The sequence below is a fragment of the Mesocricetus auratus genome, unplaced genomic scaffold (assembly GCF_017639785.1).
Source record: "Mesocricetus auratus isolate SY011 unplaced genomic scaffold, BCM_Maur_2.0 Super-Scaffold_100027, whole genome shotgun sequence".
Lineage (NCBI taxonomy): Eukaryota > Metazoa > Chordata > Mammalia > Rodentia > Cricetidae > Mesocricetus > Mesocricetus auratus.
Genome location: NW_024429208.1, coordinates 15398519 through 15417454, shown reverse-complemented (window position 1 = coordinate 15417454; position 18936 = coordinate 15398519). Strand labels below are relative to the sequence as shown.

Genomic DNA, 18936 nt, shown 5'->3' with positions numbered 1-18936 from the left:
TTCCAGGGGACCGGGGTTCAGGTCCCAGAAGCTACATGGCAGCTCACAACTGTCTGTAATGCCAGGATCCAACACCTTCACACAGACATACATACAGAAAAAAAAAACTATAAAATTAAAATAAATTTTTGAAAAAGTGATTTGGCAACATGGGTATCACCCTGAAGCCATCTGCAGTCACATGTCGCCATTATGAATTTGCATATTGTGTCTTTCACAGCACTGATCAGGTTCGAGATTCCATTACCTCATATCTCAAAGGAGAACCTGGGAAATTTGAAGCAAACGGAAGCCACGCAGAAGTCACTCCGGAAGCAAAGGCAAAGTCCTACTTTCCGGAATCCCAAAATGACATAGGAAAACAGAGCATCAAGGAGAATCTGAAACCAAAAACACATGGATCTAGTCGCACTGAGGAACCAGCGTCACCCCTCACAGCCTATCAGAAATCTCTGGAAGAAACCAGCAAGTTTGTCATAGAAGATGCACCTAAACCCTGTGTGCCTGTCAGCATGAAAAAGATGACTAGGACTTCTGCTGATGGCAAGGCCAGGCTCAACCTCCACGAAGAAGAGGGTTCCAGTGGATCAGAGCCTAAGGTAGGTCATCTACACAGCCAGCATACTCTCACTACTGCAGACACCCATGGGCCTCTACTATTAATCCAGTAGCATTGAGTGCAAGGTTTGTTATGGTTTCTAAACAGTGATGGGGAAGGCTAGCCCCTAAAAGTTCTGGGGAGGACATACTCCATGGGAGGTTAGTACCTTCAGTCTTCAAGGGAATAAACAATCTCCAGTCATTGTCAAGGATGAAAAGAAAGAAACATTGAGTAACTAGTTTTAGGGATCCAGAACCAATCCTGCCTGTGATTTATCTTCCCTGGTTGCAAACTCAGCCTTCTTTCTTAGGGGTAATTTTCACACTTTCTGGTTCTCTCATAGAGTTTAAAGACTATAATATCGGACTATAGTGCTATACATACTACACTGTAGCAACTAATGTCTCAAAGTAGTTAAAAAATTGAAAGGATGCAATTTTCAAGATAAGGGGACTCCATGGCAGATGAAGTCTGTGCTAGAAATATCTTTTTTGTATCTCAGTTGATCACCAGCATGTAGACCCATACTGAATATGACAGAATCACTGGATTGCTCCTTATAATGATATGTTCTTGTGGTACTACCTAGTGGATTTTTTTATTCTTTTGTTTTACTGTTTTTAGATGTTAAAATATTTTTAATGAAATAATCTCTTACCAACGAAATAAAATTGCAATGCATTGTTTCTGCTTATTGATATAGGAGCTTATTACGTAGACCAGGCTGGCCTCAAACTCACAGGGATCTGCCTGCCTCTTTGGTGCTAGGATTAAATGTGTACACCACCACACACGGCTTTCCTACAGTTTTTTGTTTCCCAGGACAGGGTTTCTCTGTGTAACAGTTCTGGCTGTCCCGGAACTCACGTTGTAGACCCAGCTGGCCTCAAACTCATGGAGATCCACCTGCCTCTGTGGGGTTAAAGTTGTATGTCACCACTCCCCGCCTTTCTTCCTCTTTTTCATAGTTGTCTTCTCTCTATGCCTCTGTCTTCCTGTCAACTGTGCAGTAAACACTATTCTGCCTTTGACACGCAAGCTCCTGTGGCCTGCCCTGAGACGTGCCTAGTTCACTTACTGCCAGCAGTTAGAGAAGAAACAGCATTTTATAAGACAATGCTTCAAGTTTACAAAAAACCACCCAGACACTCAGAAGCTAATCATTGGCAATCAACAAGTCATATACTGTCCCCATCCCCTATCCATACTCTTCTCGTCATTTTCTGGAGTGTTAGAAAGGAAAAATGAGAGGAAATGCAACTTCAACGGATCATCATTTATGCAAATGAATATCATCACCAATAACTAAGCCCTGAAATGATTCTTCTCCTAATTTTTCTTTTAAGCTTTTTTGAGGATTTCCCCGGTTCTCAGAAAGGGTGACTTTCCATATTTATTTTTGCTTTTGATTCATCTCTCAGTATATTTAAGCAGGATGACTTTGATTGGAATCTTGTCTTTTAAAATGCCATGCCATTAAGTATGTTCCTTTGAAAACAAATCCAGAAAAAAATAGAGAAGCAGTAGCACAGTGACATTTTTACCTAGGAAGGTTTATCCTACAAAAACAAAACAACTATTAGAAACCCACATAGACATGTGACACACTGTTTGTGTTGATGGGTGTGTAGCTGTGGGTCACTGGAGAGCCGCTTGGATGTAGACCTGAAGAAGGTTGAAACGGTTGTAGCCTGAGCACAACTCAACAGGTTTCCCTACAAATGGAAACCAAACTTCTCATTGAGTCACCCAATGCATAAAGACCTCCTGTCCATGAAGTCCATGTACAGTCACAACTTGTAGGGAATGTTAAGTTTGATCTCACAGGGAAGGCCAGCCTAAGTACAGTAGCAACCAACAAGGCCATCTGATGTCTACTTCAGACAACAGACCCCTTTTTGTCCCCTGAAAAAGCAGGTCAAAAGTCCGGGTGCAGCGCTTACACGGATGACCACCTGCTGTTACAAGGTAAAGCCCTGCTCTTTTCCTCTTCCTGTCAAGCAAGGAATGCTGGGAAAAAAATCCCACATGTTCTCCCAAATCTTGGTCCTTTACTGGTTTCTAGAGAATTCTCTTAAAAGGAAGCCTGGGGTTCCACACTGCTCTCTCCCTTCTCCTAAGGTTAAGCAGATGGAGTCTCCAGGGAGAGGGGACACTGAAACACTGGTCCCACCAGCCACCTTCTATATGTGAGGGCTGCTCTGGCAGTCTTGCAAGGGTTACCTGTCTGCTAGGCGTGTGAGCCCTTTGTTAGTATTTGCGCTAACCTGTGGCGTGCTTCTGACTCTGGCAGCCCACAATCCATGTTTAAATCATCCAGATTTGCCTTCTGCCTCCCCTGTCTGCTAATCCTGGAGTCGTTCTGGGGGATTCTGTACTTTTGTGAATCTGACTTCCTCTTACCTTCGCATACTTTCCTAGTACCCTATCCTTACATCATTTGTACGCTCCTTTTTCTGTTGTCCTTATGTGAAACTTGAAGGATACAATAGGGAATGTGATTTTCATTTCTGTTCCTTGCATGGATACTGACTGGTAATTACTTTGAGAGCCATGTCCGCCATTAGGACTTTATATAAACCCAGCATTAACATTGCTCTTAACACTTCAACTGCTTGCCAGTGGACTGTAGGTGTACACTATATCCTAGTGTGTTACCTACTCAGATACTACTTTACAGTCATTTTACCTAATGCCTATTCTTCCTATAGTGATTTTACTAATCTCCCCTTCCTTCCTTTTTACAGTACAGCCATACCTTTCTCTAATGGTATTAACTACACAGTTCCTAGCTTCCTGACTATTAGAGTTCATTTGCATAATTCTACCATTGCATTTAAATATGGTGATGAAGAATATTTACTGAATAACAGTATTTTCCCAGTTGAATGATAAACTATTTGCTACTCAATAGTTTTTTAGACTCCTGAATTGCAGAATTACTGTGTCTCTTTTTCTCTCTCCATCTGTCTGTCTCTCTCAGGTCCAGGGGGAATAAACTATTAAGCCTTACACATGCAAGTTCCCTACCACTGAGCTGTGTTTCACACACACACACACACACACACACACACACACACACACACACACACACACACACTTGGAGACAGGGTCTCATTAAGTTGCCCAGGCTGGCCTCGCTCCATCTTACTCTGTCATTTCACTCTGGGTCTTTACTAAAGTTCTCAGGTGCTCAGAAGTCTTTACTCCCTCATTTGTTGGCAAAAGCTCTTACTGAACACCTTGTGTGGATGATAATTCCCCAGTGTAGACAAGTGCTGGTGTCTACCTCAAAGACAGCTTTCGCTGAAAGTTAACCAATTCAACCAAAATTCCGTAAAAATCACACCTGCTTCCTCCTATAAAGAGCAAGTGAGCTATGACCTAAGGTACAAAATCTATGTTCAAATCAAACAAGGGCATTTTAGGAATACAAAGAACTCATCAAACTAATAGCATGTAGTTTTTAAGGCCAAAAAGGCTATATTGTCAACAGACTATAATTGCATTGGGGGGGGGCTTGTTTGCTTGTTTATTTAGCTTTTCAAGAAAGGTTTCTCTGTGTAGCTTTCGCTGTCTCAGAACTCCCTCAGTAGACCAGGCTGGTCTTGAACTTAGAGAGATTCATCCACCTGTCTCTGATTCCTGAGTGCTGGGATTAAAGGTGTGTGCTATCACCACCTGGTTAATTACCACACATGCACACATTATATGTACACACACAGGCACACAGAGGAACACCCAGTCGTACACATGCACAAACACACACACATGCACATGTGTGTTCATGCTTCACATACACATACAAGCATTCAGGAACATGCAGCGACATACCCACTCACACACACAAAGATCTATAAAACCAGTATGAGTCTTGTTCAAACATTTTCTTTCAATTTTCAGGATTCTCTTAAATATGTATCACGCTATTCCTTAGGAGGAGGGAAATAAGTAAATATAACTCTTGATTTCCCTTCTCGGAGTGTCTTTTGTTTTCAATATGATGATAAAATTATACTAAAAATGCATTTATCAGGACTTTAGAAACAGTGAGAGTTGTTCAAGCTCAGAGGAGGAGCCGAGGGTCACCACCAGAGTCATTCGTCGGCGTGTGATTATAAAGGTACCAGCAGGCAGAAGCAATGGGGTGCTGCTGCGTCTAGAAACCTTTAATGCACTTTGGGAAGTTCAGCATGTTTGCTAACCAGCTGGCTCTCTCTTTCTCTGCACATTTGAAAGCTTGTCAAAGAACCACCCAAAATAAAGCCATGTTGTGTGTTAGTGTGTGTTCTGCGCAGGCCTGTTGGACACAAGGCAGCTTTGATTCTGTCTGAGAAGTCTTGGCATTTGTATCTTGCCTTCCTCAGAATACAAGGACTTGTGTAGTCAGAACATAGTTCCCGGTGAACACGGCGCTCAGTTAATAATACCAGAATCTAACGAGGAGGAGAGGGAAGCACCAAGGCCTCCCACTGCCCCGTCTTGGAAACGAAAGTCAGCTCTTCATTGTTAGGCAGTGACTTGGGAGTTTAGGTCCCAGCCTGGCATGGATGTGTGTGACACGGTGCAAGTCAAAGGGAAGCTCCAGGAACCGGGTCTAATTCTGCTAACACGTGCCAAAAGTGAAGCCAAAATTTTAAGTCTAGGGAGCAGCTTTCGCTAGAGCGCAGTTGAAGTTGACGTGTGTCTGCATTACCTCCCCTGTGACGGTCTGTGTGAGGGCTCACCTACGCATGGCAAGGCCCACCTGAACCTTGCAGGAGAGGCATTCTCAACACCCAGAGTGATTCACGCGGCCTGAGACTTCTTTTGCAGGTATCTCTGCAGAGACAGAAAGGAGAAGTGCACATTAAACTTAAACGATGTGTATCAAACTCACGCAATCCCAGCTGTCAGAAGAGAAGCTAAGAAGCTCACTTAACTGGTTTCCCTACATTGTTGTTTTGCTTTGTTTTTTCTTTTGTGATTTTTTTTTTCAAGACAGGCTTTCTCTGTGTAACAGTCCTGGCTGTCCTAGAACTAGCTCTGTAGACCAGGCTGACCTCAAAGTTAGAGAACTGCCTGGATTAAGGCATATGCTACTGGCTCCCTACATTTCAGAATCCTTCTCCTTCGTATTTCTTCACGAAAAGATGGGAGGGAACCTGTCAGATCTGCTCAAATACAATTTTCAAAGATTCTAAAATCATTCGACCTTAAGTGACTTTCTAAGGTTTGAGCTATCCTCCAAACTTGACAGCGAGTGAGCACCCCAAATGCTGTCCAAACCATGAGTCACTTCTGTGGAAATCCTAACTGGCTAGGACAATTAGTATTTGGTCTGCTGTCTATAAAATCCTCACGGTGCGGCATAGCTTGCATATTTCTGAGATGGCAGAGCAGGGACTCAGGTTTATCTAGCCTCCTTGCTTGCTCTCATGAATGATACAAGGAAAACATCTAGAGAAAAGAAATGGGAGGTACCACTAGGCAACTTGTTTTTCATGCTACCCATGTGGCAGCCTTCTGCTGCTTCACCCAATCTTGTCCAGTAGCTGCCTTTTCTAATTGCTGGCTGAATTCTACAATGAAATCAGCAGGAGGGAATAAAGAGGACCCACACAGCAACGGCCACACCTCTGGGTGGATAAAGATTCTTTGGTTCCCTAACATTCTAGACACGTATCAACAGGTCAATCTCTAAGTAGTTTTATTAGTTTGAGTATCATGTGAATTTGAGCTTAACATATGAATAATTATATACAGCATTCATGTATTTTTAAGAGGGTATGTTAGAAACCCTAAAATCAACTAGAAGGCCATAGTTTTCTTGAGGCATGGATCTATATTCCATCCAAATGCCCACTCCCTGAAGTTGGGCTCCTTTTTGAGAGAGGGAATAAGTGATAACATCAGAGGATGGTCTTGGAGATGGGAAGAGCATCATCTGAAGAGTAAAGTCACTACAGAGCCTCTCTGAGCAATGCCTTTCACTCTGCTAGAGAAACCGAAAGTTAAGTTACCTTGATTATTACAGAAAGTTCAACAAACCTGACACATGTAAGATGCTTTCTGGTTAGTATTTTTCTGTAGGGATGGTAGAGACAGATGAGAAGGAGCTGATGTAGAAACTGCTTACTGGCTTGTTCAGCCTGCATTCTTATAGAACCCAGGACCACTAACCTAGAGTGGTACCACCCACAATGCACTGCACCCCCACATCAATCACCAATTAAGAAAATGCTCTACAGACTTGCCTACAGCCCAGTCTCATGGAGACAGTTTCTCAACTGAGATTCCTTCCTCTCAGATGAAGATAGCCTGTGTCAAGTTGACAGAAAACTAACCAACACAATGGGTTGCCTACTAGAGAGATGGTTGCTTTTCGCAAAATATATAACATCCATTCTGGTTTTGAAATTCACATTGTATTATGTACATCAAGGCAAACAAGCACACCTTGTACTGTCATCCCCTATATTCATAGAAGTCAAGGAAAGGAAAGGAAAGAAAAGAAAAAGTGTGATGCATCTTAAAGGGGTGCAAGAAGAAATTCCATTGTGTCATCCTTAAAGAGACCACTAGAGATGAAGACCCCAAACATATGCCCCATGGTATCTCTTCAAAATGGGGGTAGGGTGCCAGAAATACTCTTGTAAACAGGACTAAGTGGAGAGGGGATTTTGTTTATGTAAAATCACAATAGTCTTCAAAAGCTAATTAGCAATTGTTTTCCCTCCATTAAAGTGGTTCCAGAGACCCCTCCTTGAGACCATTAGACCTCTAACATAATTGATGGAGAGGTAAAAAGGCATAGATTTTTTTTAAAAATACCTATTCCATAAACCTTTACTGGCCTTCTAATACAATCTACTCCTCTAATGTAATGAGGAGCTACATTATTAGACAACTTGTCTCGGTCTCAAAGAGAGCTATCTGCATCTTTGACTGTGCATGCAAAGAATACATTTTCAGTAGGGAGACAAAGTGCTCACCTTCCGAACATTTGCAAGAAGCAATATGGCTCGTTATTGATAAGTGGGGCTTTGAGTCTTCCAGAGGTATTAATCTAAGTCAACGGTTCACTTTGTGCATATTGCTTGTGCTTACATCCATACCTGCTTCCCCCATTCCTTCCCAAGGTTCCTTAAACAATTTCAAAATTAGCATCTTCCCACAGAAGGGCTCACTCAGCATGGTAAATGCATTTCTGTCTTGCTGGAATCTCTTTTTTGTTTTTGTTTTTGTTTTTACGAGACAGGGTTTCTCTGTATTGTTTTTGAGGCTGTCGGTCTAGCCTGGCCTCGAACTCACAGAGATCCGCCTGCCTCTGCCTCCCGAGTGCTGGGATTAAAGGCGTGCGCCACCACCGCCCGGCTTGCTGGAATCTCTTAAGGTCTTTCCTTATGTACCACTCAGAAAGTTGGGTGATCAGAAATGCTCTATCCATTCATGCTCTGACTACAGTAAAAACCTCCCATGACCTTTTATTGGCACTTTATGCCTTTATCTCTAAAATAAGATGGCATGTTTGCTAAGTATGTGAAGCCAGTCATAGGAAATAGCTTCCCCATGAAACATTTGCTGAAGATTTCAGTGTTGGATGTTCGACCTCTACACTCTGCCTATTTCCTTTTCTGTCTCCATTGAGTCAACCAAAATTATACAGACGCGGGACTAAGGGTGATCTCGGAAAACCTTTGGCAGTTCCTACTCTAATAAATTAGAGAGAGGGTAGCTACTAATGAAAGAATCAATAATGCCAGATGAGCTTTCTGCCCTGTTGGCCTATGGTAGTGTGGGTGGTTGGACACCACACCACATATATATTCATGTATGATCTATGAAAACCTCAGCCCCCATCCTCCATCCCCGCAAATGAGACTTTCTCTACCCTGAACGTTTTTCATAATCATTTTTAATGTATTTCCCTTAGTACATGATTTTTTAAGTTATCTTTTCCCAGCTTAAAAACTGTCTTTATTCAAATTGGATAGAACTCACTCCATAAAAGTCTCTCGAGCTATGCTGTGACCGATAACTATGCTGTGCTTGAGTGAGTTGGTTTGTTCCTACTGCTAATCATTGACTAATATTTGTTTCAAACCATAAAGTCTCTTGGCTTTCCTGTGGTTAACTGCATCTGAAAATTATCTATTTTCTTGGAATTTGTTGCCAACTACCACATATGCCTGAATACATGCTCGAGGTGTAAGACTGAAGGTTATCAACAATTCACTAACCAGCTATGAAGTCAGTCTTGTGTTTCCCTGGAGAGGGAAGAACAGTTTGTGTCTGCTCTGCAGCTCCAGGGCCTGTGTGGTATGCTGTGTGGTGTGCTGTGGACCTGGATCAACACCCACCCACACTCTCCTCTCTCCCGTCGCTAATCTTTATGCCGCATCCTTTAGGGCGAGGAAGCCAAAACCATCCCTGGCGAATCCGTCACAGAAGAACAATTTACTGATGAAGAAGGCAACCTCATCACCAGAAAAGTAATCGCCATTGAGATTTCATACTTATGGAGTTTAAATGCCCTGCATGAGAAACACCGTTGTTTGCAATAGGTTATAGCGGCCCCTCGTGACACAGAATAGTCCCTACTTCTCTCTGTTGCTTCCAACAGATCACTCGGAAAGTAATAAGACGGATTGGTCCACAAGAGAGGAAGCAGGATGAAGTGGTAATGTAGCGTGATTGCCAAGGAGAAAGTAGAGGGCAGCATCTCTGTGAGCCCCCTGGGAAGCCTTGCTAACAGAGTGGCTGCTGCCGCGTGGAAGCTTGGAGTGTTGTGTGGGCTTCTTCTGACCGTAGGCATTGGACAGGGTCCAACCACTTTTCTTCATGCCACATCTGAATGTTACACACTTACTGTCGTCGGAATGATCACACAGAGATAGTTTCATTTATCAGGGACAAAAAAAAATGTTCCAGTTGGAAGGAGAAAGAGAAGGCAGAATGCTTGGTCACCAACAGCCCCCTTGAGAGCGTCCACATTGGGCCTTCAGTTGGATGCCTGTCTGGGACACTGAGGGAGGACACGGTTACAGTAGCAAAGAGTCTGGCTCACAATTTTCACATCGGGTCGATGTGGTTGTCCTGCCCATCACATTCTGTAGCAAAATGTTCTGAGTTGTGATGCCCCGAGTCCAACTTGCTGAGGCAGAACCTAACTTGCAATTGTGAGGGTGGCTCGGCAAATAAGCCCTTTCCTGACAAAGACACCTTGCTGTTATGCTTTGCTGTTTCCCAAATCTTTATCACATTTAAAGGCAGAAAGATACGTATTAAACATTATGTTTACGTAAGAAAAAGACAAACTGGAGTACTGAGGACCGGGTGAGAAAGGAAGAAAGACCCACCCCACACCTCCTGTTAAAGGAAACGCTAGATGTGAAGCGCCTCGCTCACAGAGACGTGTACACATGATAGTTGAGGAAGACAGCCCCCATCTGCAGAAATTGCTGCTGTCTGGGACCAAGATGGAGAGGACAGTGTTGGTAATTGCATAAACTAAGCAAAGAGAAGCAGTCGGACCATCCATGGCATCTAGTTCCTGCTTGGTGTTTATTTTTGAGAAGTCCCTGTCATAATACAACAAACTAGTTACAGTTTTGCTGGCTGACAAAAAAAATCATAGGTTATGATTTTTAACCGTTGGGGTCCGGGTGCCTTGTGAGTGTCAATGATGTTTTCTTCCACCCTGTGTAGGAAACGGGCTGGGTGCTTTTTGAAATCATTAACCCCCTGTGCTGTGAAGTCTCATTATGCCGTAGTTACCTTGAAAGTGCTGTCGCATGCTGTGGCCATGGTGAGCTGGTCTGTGCAGTGAAGCCAAGCAGATTGTCTATGTCTGAGGATATCAAGTGGTCTAGGGCTCTCACTAATACTCCTTCCTCAAGCAGCCTCCAGGGACCAGCGTGGGAACTGCTTCCCAACTCTTCCACTGCAAAACTGTAACCTGTGCTCTCCTTTAGCAGGGAGAAGGCTACAAAATGAAGACGAAGAAAGAAATTCGGAACGTGGAGAAGAAGACCCATTAGTGACAGTGACGTCAGTCCAGGTGGGAAATGTACTCATGTCAGCAGTGCACATAAAAATCTCAAGAACTTTCTAGATTCCCTAGATAGGTGATTCACATCTTCCCTTTCTCTTTTTTCACTGGGACAAACTTTGAACTCATCCCTGCTCAGTTTCTGTATATGGGTACAGGTGTGTGTGTGTGTGTGTGTGTGTGTGTGTGTGTATCTACACGTGTATATGCACATACATACATACATATACACATTAAACTTTAATTCTAGTTGGGTCTATAAAAATTCTCCATGTGTATGGCATCTGCAGAAGCAGGTGTAAACAGGATTCACATCTCCTATTCTTTTTAGCATGAGGCTCCCCATGACAGGCAGCAGCCATTTCCAGTGGGAAGACTGCCAAGCTACATTTCCAATGGACTGTGCTCAAAGCCAGCAGTTTTGATTAAAACACAGCTGTCACCAAGCCCAAGTTAAATAGAATTGGATACATACATTTTTTAAAATTTTATGTAAACCTAGGCACAATTAAGAGATTGACCAGATGGGCTCTTTTTTAAGTTAAATATTTAATAAGTGGGCTGAGTTTACACATTTGTTTGTACTTTGTCGTGATTTTTTTTTGTTTTTTTTTAATACAGATTCAATCAGAAAGCTAATTTAGGGTGAGAAAACAGCTTTGGAAAGTTATGTCCTCGGGGCCTCACTTCTGGATCCTTCCAGCCCCTGGGTCAAAGTGACAAAGAGTGGGAATTCTAGTCTGATTTTCTTATCTGTCCTCCCCTGCCAACAAAGAACCCTGACATTTGAGGGCAGAAATAAGGAACTGGGAAATAAATTTGTTTTAGGTCCCTAAGGCTCAGATAGAATTGTATTTTATTTTGGGGACGGGGTCTCTTGGAGCCCAGACTTGCACTTCCTGTATACCTGAGGATGACCCTGAAGGCTAGATCCTCCCGAGTCCCCCCTCCCGATTGCTAGGATTCCAGACCAGCAGCATGGCACCTGCAGTTTATGCAGTATTAGGGATCAAACCCAGGGCTTCATGCGTGTTTGGGAACTGCTTCACATCTGAGATACATCTCCACCCTCCCAAGTAGATCCTTAGCTCTGCCCGACAAAACACCCTGTCAGTATATGCCGTGCAGTATCTTTCCATTCACTTCTGTGAGGCCTTCAGTGGAATCAGAAATCCCATGATGCCTGCTGCACTAGACTCAAATTGTGGACTTTGGGTGGGAGCCAGTCCTCATGTTGTGACCATTGATGAAATTGAAAATGATGAAGGAGGAGGAGGAGGAGAAGAAGAAGAAGGAGAAGGAGGAGGAGAAGAAGGAGGAGGAGGAGAAGAAGAAGAGGAGGAGGAGGAGAAGAAGAAGGAGAAGAAGGAGAAGGAGGAGAAGGAGAAGGAGAAGAAGAAGAAGACGACGACGACGAGAAGACGAGAAGACGAAGAAGACAGATGTTCTGGAAACAGAATTCTCTGTGTGTTTCTTTGTGGCTCTTTAGTTCTCACAGCCTCGCCTCTTGGATTGGTGTCATTAGCATCCCTGGTTAACATAAGGAACAGGCCCCTAAGAGGTTAAGAAAATTTCCCAGCATTACTTAAAAGTGGCAGAACTAGGAAATAAACCCTAACAGGCTACCTCCAGAATGCTCATCCTTGGGGCTCACTGTAGACCTGACCTGGCAGGGAGGGGAGGGTCCCCAAAGACAGAAGTAAGCTGAGCTTAAGTGAACTCCAGTTACTCACCTGTGGGATTCTGGTTTTTACCCTAAAACCAAAAGGAAACGATTAGACATTCGAGACAACAGCTCTACCACTGAGTTGACTGGCACAGCCCACGGCCTTTGGAGAGCTCTTACTTTGTAGTCCAGTCTAACCCAACCTTGCAATAGCCTGACCTCTAAGTACTAGGTCAATGGCTCAGTGGTAGAGTACTCCCCCAGCATGCACAGGCTGTGTGCGGATTCGATCCCCAGCAGCACGCACTCATCCTCATATAGTCTTCCCCGAGAGCTGGGAGATGCAGGTAACCCTAGCTCCTTAGCAGTTGCAGCAAGACTATTTTGTGAGGCTTAGGGGACTCAGTGGCCAACGGTGATTCCCAATGGCAATCATTCTGGCCTGGGAGATTTCAATGCAGCCGTTGGTGACACAGAGGTGACAGTAAGTAGGGATGCCAAGTAGCTTGCTGCCTACATGGGTTTGGTCAAGTTACCTAATGTTTGTTGTCATTTCCCCAGTGGAACAGAGAAAGGGTTTGTAATGAAGCCTGGATGAGCAACAAAAACCCTCTGTAGAAGGACAAAAGTAACACATCTCGGGGTTGTTTTAGAATTCGGTCAGTTCATACAAGTCAACTGCTTAGTAGCAGTGGCTCCTGAGACCCCCAGAAACCCTCAATTAGGAGGCGCTATTATAAAAGTATTAGGGAAAGCAAGAAGGAAATCAGACTAGCAGCCTGCCAAGCCAGGCAGTGCGGCCGCATTCGGGACAAGTCACAGCAGCCGAGCCACCCAGCCCCTCCTCGGGTGAAGGGGATTTACAGCATTCACTATCCGTGGTTCGCAGTCAGCTGAGGCAGTCAGTAAAGCCTCAGGTGTCTGTGCCTTTGTACCAAGCAAAAAGAGACCCAAGATGAAGCCGGAGGAGGTGGCAACCACCCCGCCTCGCCCCTCCACAGACTGAAGTAGCTCATCCCACTCAGGCCCCCGTCTCTGGGACATTTTCCCAGAATGCAACTAAGGCACAGATAGTTTTCTGTCTGTTTTCCTGATACATGCTGGAGACAGAATTGAAAGCAGGTAGTGTGTGGCCCTTGCTAAAACTCTTGCCTTTTTAATTACCTATGCAGTAGGGGACATAATACTGCCCTGTTATTAGGACTGATGTAGTTCACCTCAGAACAGTGCGAGGTATGCAATAAACACTTAATAAAAAGCAAAGAAATGCATTTTCTTTCTCTTTAAAAATATGCATTAGCCTGTTCCCCGTGTGTTTACTTTTTCCAACTGGCTGTGCAGCATCGGATGTTTTTTAACTCAAGTCACTGGGAAAGAACAAGTTCAAAAAGGCCTCATTTATTGCTTTTAGCTGAAGAGGAAATCTGTTCTGAGAAGGGAGCTATTTTAAACTAAGTTTTTAAGCCAAGTCTGCTGGTGCCTGTCTGTAATTCTAGCACCTGGAGGATAGAGACAGGAAGACCCAGAGTTCAAGGCCAGCCTTGGCTATATGAGCCTCGGTCTTCAGAAAGAAAACAAACACAAAACCTAAAAAACAAAACCAAAACTCAAAGAAAAACAAATCTTAATTTTAGATTATGGTTTCCTATTGTAATGAAAACTATTATTTTTAAAAAACAAGAATATGGGTCAGCAAAATGGCTCCACAGGAAAGGGTGCTTGCCACCAAGCCTGGTGTGGGGGTTTGAATGAGGACGGCGCCCATAGGCTCATATGTGGATGCTTGCTTCCCAGTTGGTAGAGCTGTTTGGGAAGGATTTGGAGGTGTGGCTTTGTTGGAGGAAGTGTTTCACTGGGGTGGGCTTTGAGGTTTCAAAAACCCACACCATTCCTAGTTAGCTAGCTCTCTCTCTCTCTCTCTCTCCCCCTCCCTCCCTCCCTCCCTCCCTCCTGCTTGTGGATCAAAATGTAAGCTCTCAGTCTATCTGAGAGCCTGCCTGTTGCCATGCTCCCTGCAGTGATAGTCTTGGGCTCAACCTCGGAAACTTGAAGCCCCCCAGAAACCCTTGGTCATGTTGTCTCAGCACAGCAACGTAAATGTAACTAAGACACCCGACAGCCTGAGTTCAATCCCCGGGACCCACATGGTAGAAGGACAGAACCAGCTCTCACAAATTGTCCTCTGACCTCCACACGTAGGTTGTGCCATGCACATGTATATGCACACACAGGCTAAATTAAAACATAGCACAAAATTCTTAGCCACATGGTAAAGAGAAGGGAAGGGGGGAGGATGGGGGGGTAAGGTGGGGAAGAATGGAGCAGAATTCTCTGTGTGCACACAGCAGACCCCGTGGAGTCCGGCAAATGAGAGGCCATCTGCAAAGGTGGATCTGTCTCTTTAGAGCCTGGGGTCTGCACTTTCAAGGAGATGAGATTTAAGAGGAGCTTGAAGAATGGGGAGGAATTCCATACGTGTTGATTAGAGAAGGAGAGTCTAAGTAGATACGAACTCAGGAGCGCAGATGATTTGAAATGCTGCTTGTAGCTGATGGGCCGTGCCGTCTGAATCCCAAAGTAGAACTGGAGGCAAAGAGTGGTAGCAGCAGTACATGAGGCTTTAGAAACGAATGTCTAGGCTTACCCTTGATCTATAAAGCCAGAAGTCTCGAGTGTAGGTCAACCCCAGGTGGCCATGTGCATGTTAAACCTCGGGAAGCATGCCAGCAGGACCCATTGTTACCGCTTGGGCTTGACCCAACGCCAGAACCAACAAAACAGTTTGGAGGGGGGCGATTGTCGTCTTCACCACTGGCTGGCCCCTGTGGGTGTGAACTGGGCATTGCGAAGTATTAAATCCTATTGTGCAGCCCAGTTTGAGAAGGTGCCTTAAGTAGAGGATATGGGTGATGAACTTCCCAGTTGTGCGCTCGGCTGGACTACTGAGTGCTGCAGGTATACAAAAAATAAAATAAGTAAAAGAGCTGAGTATTTCCAGAGGCTTCTCAGTTCTGCACCAGAGCCTATACTGGACCTGGAGCTGTGATCTATAAGTATCAGTTAAAATGCCTCTTAAAATGAAATACATTAGTGTAAAAGCATGGGCATGGCTGTGGATTTCTCCCACCTTCACATATGAAAGGCTGTACCAAACCCATGTGTCCTAAGTCCCTTCTGTTAATTAACTACACTCAGAGGAGGTTCTGTAATGGCATCACCCTGGCGCCTGGCCTCACAACATCCCATCCACCAGAGGGTGCTCTCATCACATTTCATTTTCTAGCAGTTGCTTACTTAGCCAAGGTTCTCATCCTCTTGGCGAGGCACTGTTCTTGGCATAAAATGTTTATATAAAATGTTATCCATCCATTAGCATTCCCGTACCCAAGGAGTTGGAACCTACATTCTGGCTGCCTGACTGCGAACAAGAAAGATTTGAAGGAAACTACGGCTTTTAAAAAATAGCCACCTTATGGAAGGACATAATTAACCGAATCTTGTAGTTAAAAACGTACCCACTCTAGAAAGACAAAATGTTGACTTATGTTGGGAAGACAAAGGCTTTGTTTTGTAATACAAAATTAACTTGGGAAATTAGTTTAGTAGAGAATGTAGGCAAACAGATGGGAGTAGTCTCGTGTTTATGGACACTTAGTAGAGATTACTAAACTATGTCCTAGAAAAGCATGGTACGATAAAAACTTACATTCCAGGAAGCTGGGAGACATGAGGGAAAGTTTAGGGAACAGCGCTGGGAATTTGTCCTCCCTGAATGAAGAGGGTGACATGATCACAGAGCCATGTAAGCAGCCTGGTGCCTGGAAGATTAGGATTTAATGACAGAGACCAAGGTGTGAAAATCATGATCGACAGGGTTTGCCCACCTCTCTCTGTCACTGGACCTACTGGAGTGAGTCACTTTCCTTCCCTGGAGGAGGGCAAGTGTTGACATCTCAGGGGAGTGAGTTCTTTGGTGTTCTTGGCTCTGATCACTGGCGACCTGGGGCAGGGAGGTCAGTAGCAAACACAGATGCAAAAGGCAGCCAGACCCATAAGAGGAGACGGGAAGAGTTGTTCAGGGTGTTTACACGGGGCAGGATGTCAAGGGTAATCCATCCAGAGGAAGAAACCTGTCTGGGCAAACAAGCTCAAGGTCCCCAGGACACCTCTGTCCCTGGCAGAAGCTAAAGAAAAGAACTGGCTGTTTGTAAGTGAATAGGTGGTTTTTGTTTGTTTGTTTGTTTGTTTGTTTGTTTTTCTTACCATCCTTCCTGCCTCGCACTGGAATTCCAGCCTGTCAGCTTCTCATCTTGACTTCGGACCATTTCCTGAAGACACCCCAGGACAGTGGTTCTCAATCTGCCTAATGCTACGACCCTTTAATACAGGGCCTCATGTTGTGGTGGCCTGCAGCCATTTTGTTGTGACTTCATAACTGTAATTGTGCTACCGTGATGAATGGTAATATAAAATATCTAGTATGCAACTCGCGTATGGGTTGTGCCCCGAAGTTTGAGAACCGATGATCTACAGTCCGGTCTGCTGAGGGATTTCCCAGGCAGCCTGCACACCCTGCTGACAAGAACTGGGCCCTTGTTCTCTGAATCCTGTATGATGAACAAGGACGTCATAGATTAATTCTCCTTAAATACAAAAACAAGGTGAGGGATGTGTCTCGGATGGTTAAGTGCTACCATGCAGGAAGCCCAGGTTTCAGACCCCATGCCATACAACCTAGGCACTGTGATTGGGGCAAGATGATCAGGAGTTCAAGGTCATCCTAAGCTACATAGCAAGTTCAAGGCACACCTAGGCTACATGACACCCTGTCTCAAAAACAAAACAAAGCAAAAAAAAAAAAAAACCAGAATGAAAACAAAACTCACTGCCTGCTGTTTCTCTTTCCACAGGATCATGTTCGTACTGCCAGTATTGAGAAATTCACCAGAGATCAGCCAGAAGGAAAATATTTACCAAGAGAAGGGAGTTTGGGGCTGCTGCCTCCACACATCAATGACGTGATTTTTTTTTAATGCAAAAGGAAAAGAAGAAAAAAATCTACTCACATTTTTTATTTAGCATGAGCCAATTTACAGAGCATGGAAACTCACTCTCATTCCCAGGATTGACACGTGTGTACTCAGCAACGCAGTATAAGATACAAGAAGCCATGTTGTTCAGACTTGATCTCAAGTAACTTGGTGTCATTTTCAAAGAACAGAAAACACAACTGTGTGCCAGGAGGGACAGAAGATGGCATGGACAGATCAAGAAAGAAACTCTAAAATTACTGAATCCACAACAGCTCGCCTTATTTTTCTTGGACCCAAATCTGTCAGGGTATAAACACTATTTGTTTTTTTTTTTAAAGAAAAAAATAAACATCAGTAGTTTTGCTGTAAATAATAACACTGTAAATTCTAACAACAACAAAAAAATAGGATAAATGTTGATAGGCACCTGCCTCATAGGACACAGACAAGATACCACGCCGCATCTAACAATAGGAGTCCCAAGTGACTTCGCCCTGGACACAGAGGAGGACCTGAGATGTGTGGGAACTCTTCGCTGACTCTTGTATATTAGCAATTATAATGTTTGTACACGCAAAACTGCTAGCTTGATTTTAAAAAGAAAATGCAAACCTTTAAAAAAAAATCTGCTGCAAATTTAAATAATTCCCCAAATGAGGAATTCTGTAGTTCTGTGAAAAAAATTTTTTTCTTCAGAATACTAATATTTTGATGCATGCATATCACCTTATTTTGATTAAACCTTTTCCAATTTTGCAAACACTACAGTCTCCTGCAACACGGGAGATTTTACCTGTAAACACAAAGCCCTTCATCTAATATTTGTTGCTATTGCCAATTTTTCAATGAAATGACCAAAAATGGAAAAAAAAACCACACACACACATGAAACTATACAGTAGTTGCTTGGGGGTGGGAGGGGGGGCTGTTAGCGCTTACAGGGGAAATGCTTGCCACTGTAGAGGTGGATGGTGCTCACAAGAGGCCCCAGTCATGGGCATTTAAAAATGGACTGACCAGAAACCCGTATCTAGGAGAATGGCAGCACACTGTCACAAAAGAAAAAAAAAAAACTCACTGTTATTGTGTCCTGGCTCTGAGATGTAGACCCTTTTCAGTAAGCCAATCACTTGTAACCACCCTCGCAGTGTTAGGTTAGTAAGGCTGCGTTTTATAGGGCATTTTTTTCTTTGGGTTTCGGTGAGGTTCCTTTATTCACTATCTTCACTTGAAATTGGCCTCCATGGACACCTAGCTCTAGATAACATGTATGAGAGAAGCGGATGCTGGATAACCTAGTCAATTATTTAAGCATAAAATAAATTGTGTTCAACTCTTCAACTACCTGGGCTCTACAGTGTCCTTGTGTCCTCTGGCAAAGCACAGCTGTCTAACCCATAAGTCGCAGGGGTCCCATGTGTGCCTCTGATCACTAAAGCAATAGTCTGGAACATTCCATCCTCCCCTGAAAACACCCACCTTTGCATAAACTCATGTGTGTCCTACAAAAGAAGTTGGGGTTTATACAGCCAATGTGTCAAGAAGTTATTGATTGGGGCTCCCAGGAAGCCTCCCATGCAATTGCTTTTAGCCCATAAAGCAT

General features: G+C 43.9%; 1 protein-coding gene and 1 long non-coding RNA gene across 17 annotated transcripts in view; one reads left to right on the top strand and one right to left on the bottom strand.

The window, feature by feature from the left end:
- The window catches only part of LOC110341008, a 28948-nt gene extending 18443 nt beyond the window's left edge, over window positions 1–10505 (bottom strand). For all 3 annotated transcript variants that reach the window (XR_002382883.2, XR_002382881.2, XR_002382882.2), the window contains exons 1-3: window positions 10361–10505; window positions 5329–5422; window positions 248–380 (exon numbers count right to left, since the gene is read on the bottom strand). This is a non-coding gene — a long non-coding RNA (uncharacterized LOC110341008). The remainder of the gene's footprint in view (window positions 1–247; window positions 381–5328; window positions 5423–10360) is intronic.
- The window catches only part of Ank3 (ankyrin 3), a 561730-nt gene extending 543056 nt beyond the window's left edge, over window positions 1–18674 (top strand). For 9 of the 14 annotated variants that reach the window (XM_040732581.1, XM_013113893.3, XM_013113894.3 and 6 more), the window contains 3 exons: window positions 221–599; window positions 10558–10643; window positions 17211–18674. In XM_040732581.1, coding sequence (XP_040588515.1) covers window positions 221–599; window positions 10558–10623 — 445 coding nt within the window. In that variant the 3' untranslated portion in view covers window positions 10624–10643; window positions 17211–18674. Of the gene's footprint in view, window positions 1–220; window positions 600–2518; window positions 2570–4637; window positions 4725–8991; window positions 9076–9206; window positions 9264–10557; window positions 10644–11255; window positions 11471–17210 lie in introns of those variants that run through there. The other 5 variants (XM_040732583.1, XM_021227588.2, XM_040732584.1 and 2 more) reach the window with 4 other exon arrangements.
- The last annotated feature ends 262 nt before the right edge of the window (window positions 18675–18936 follow it).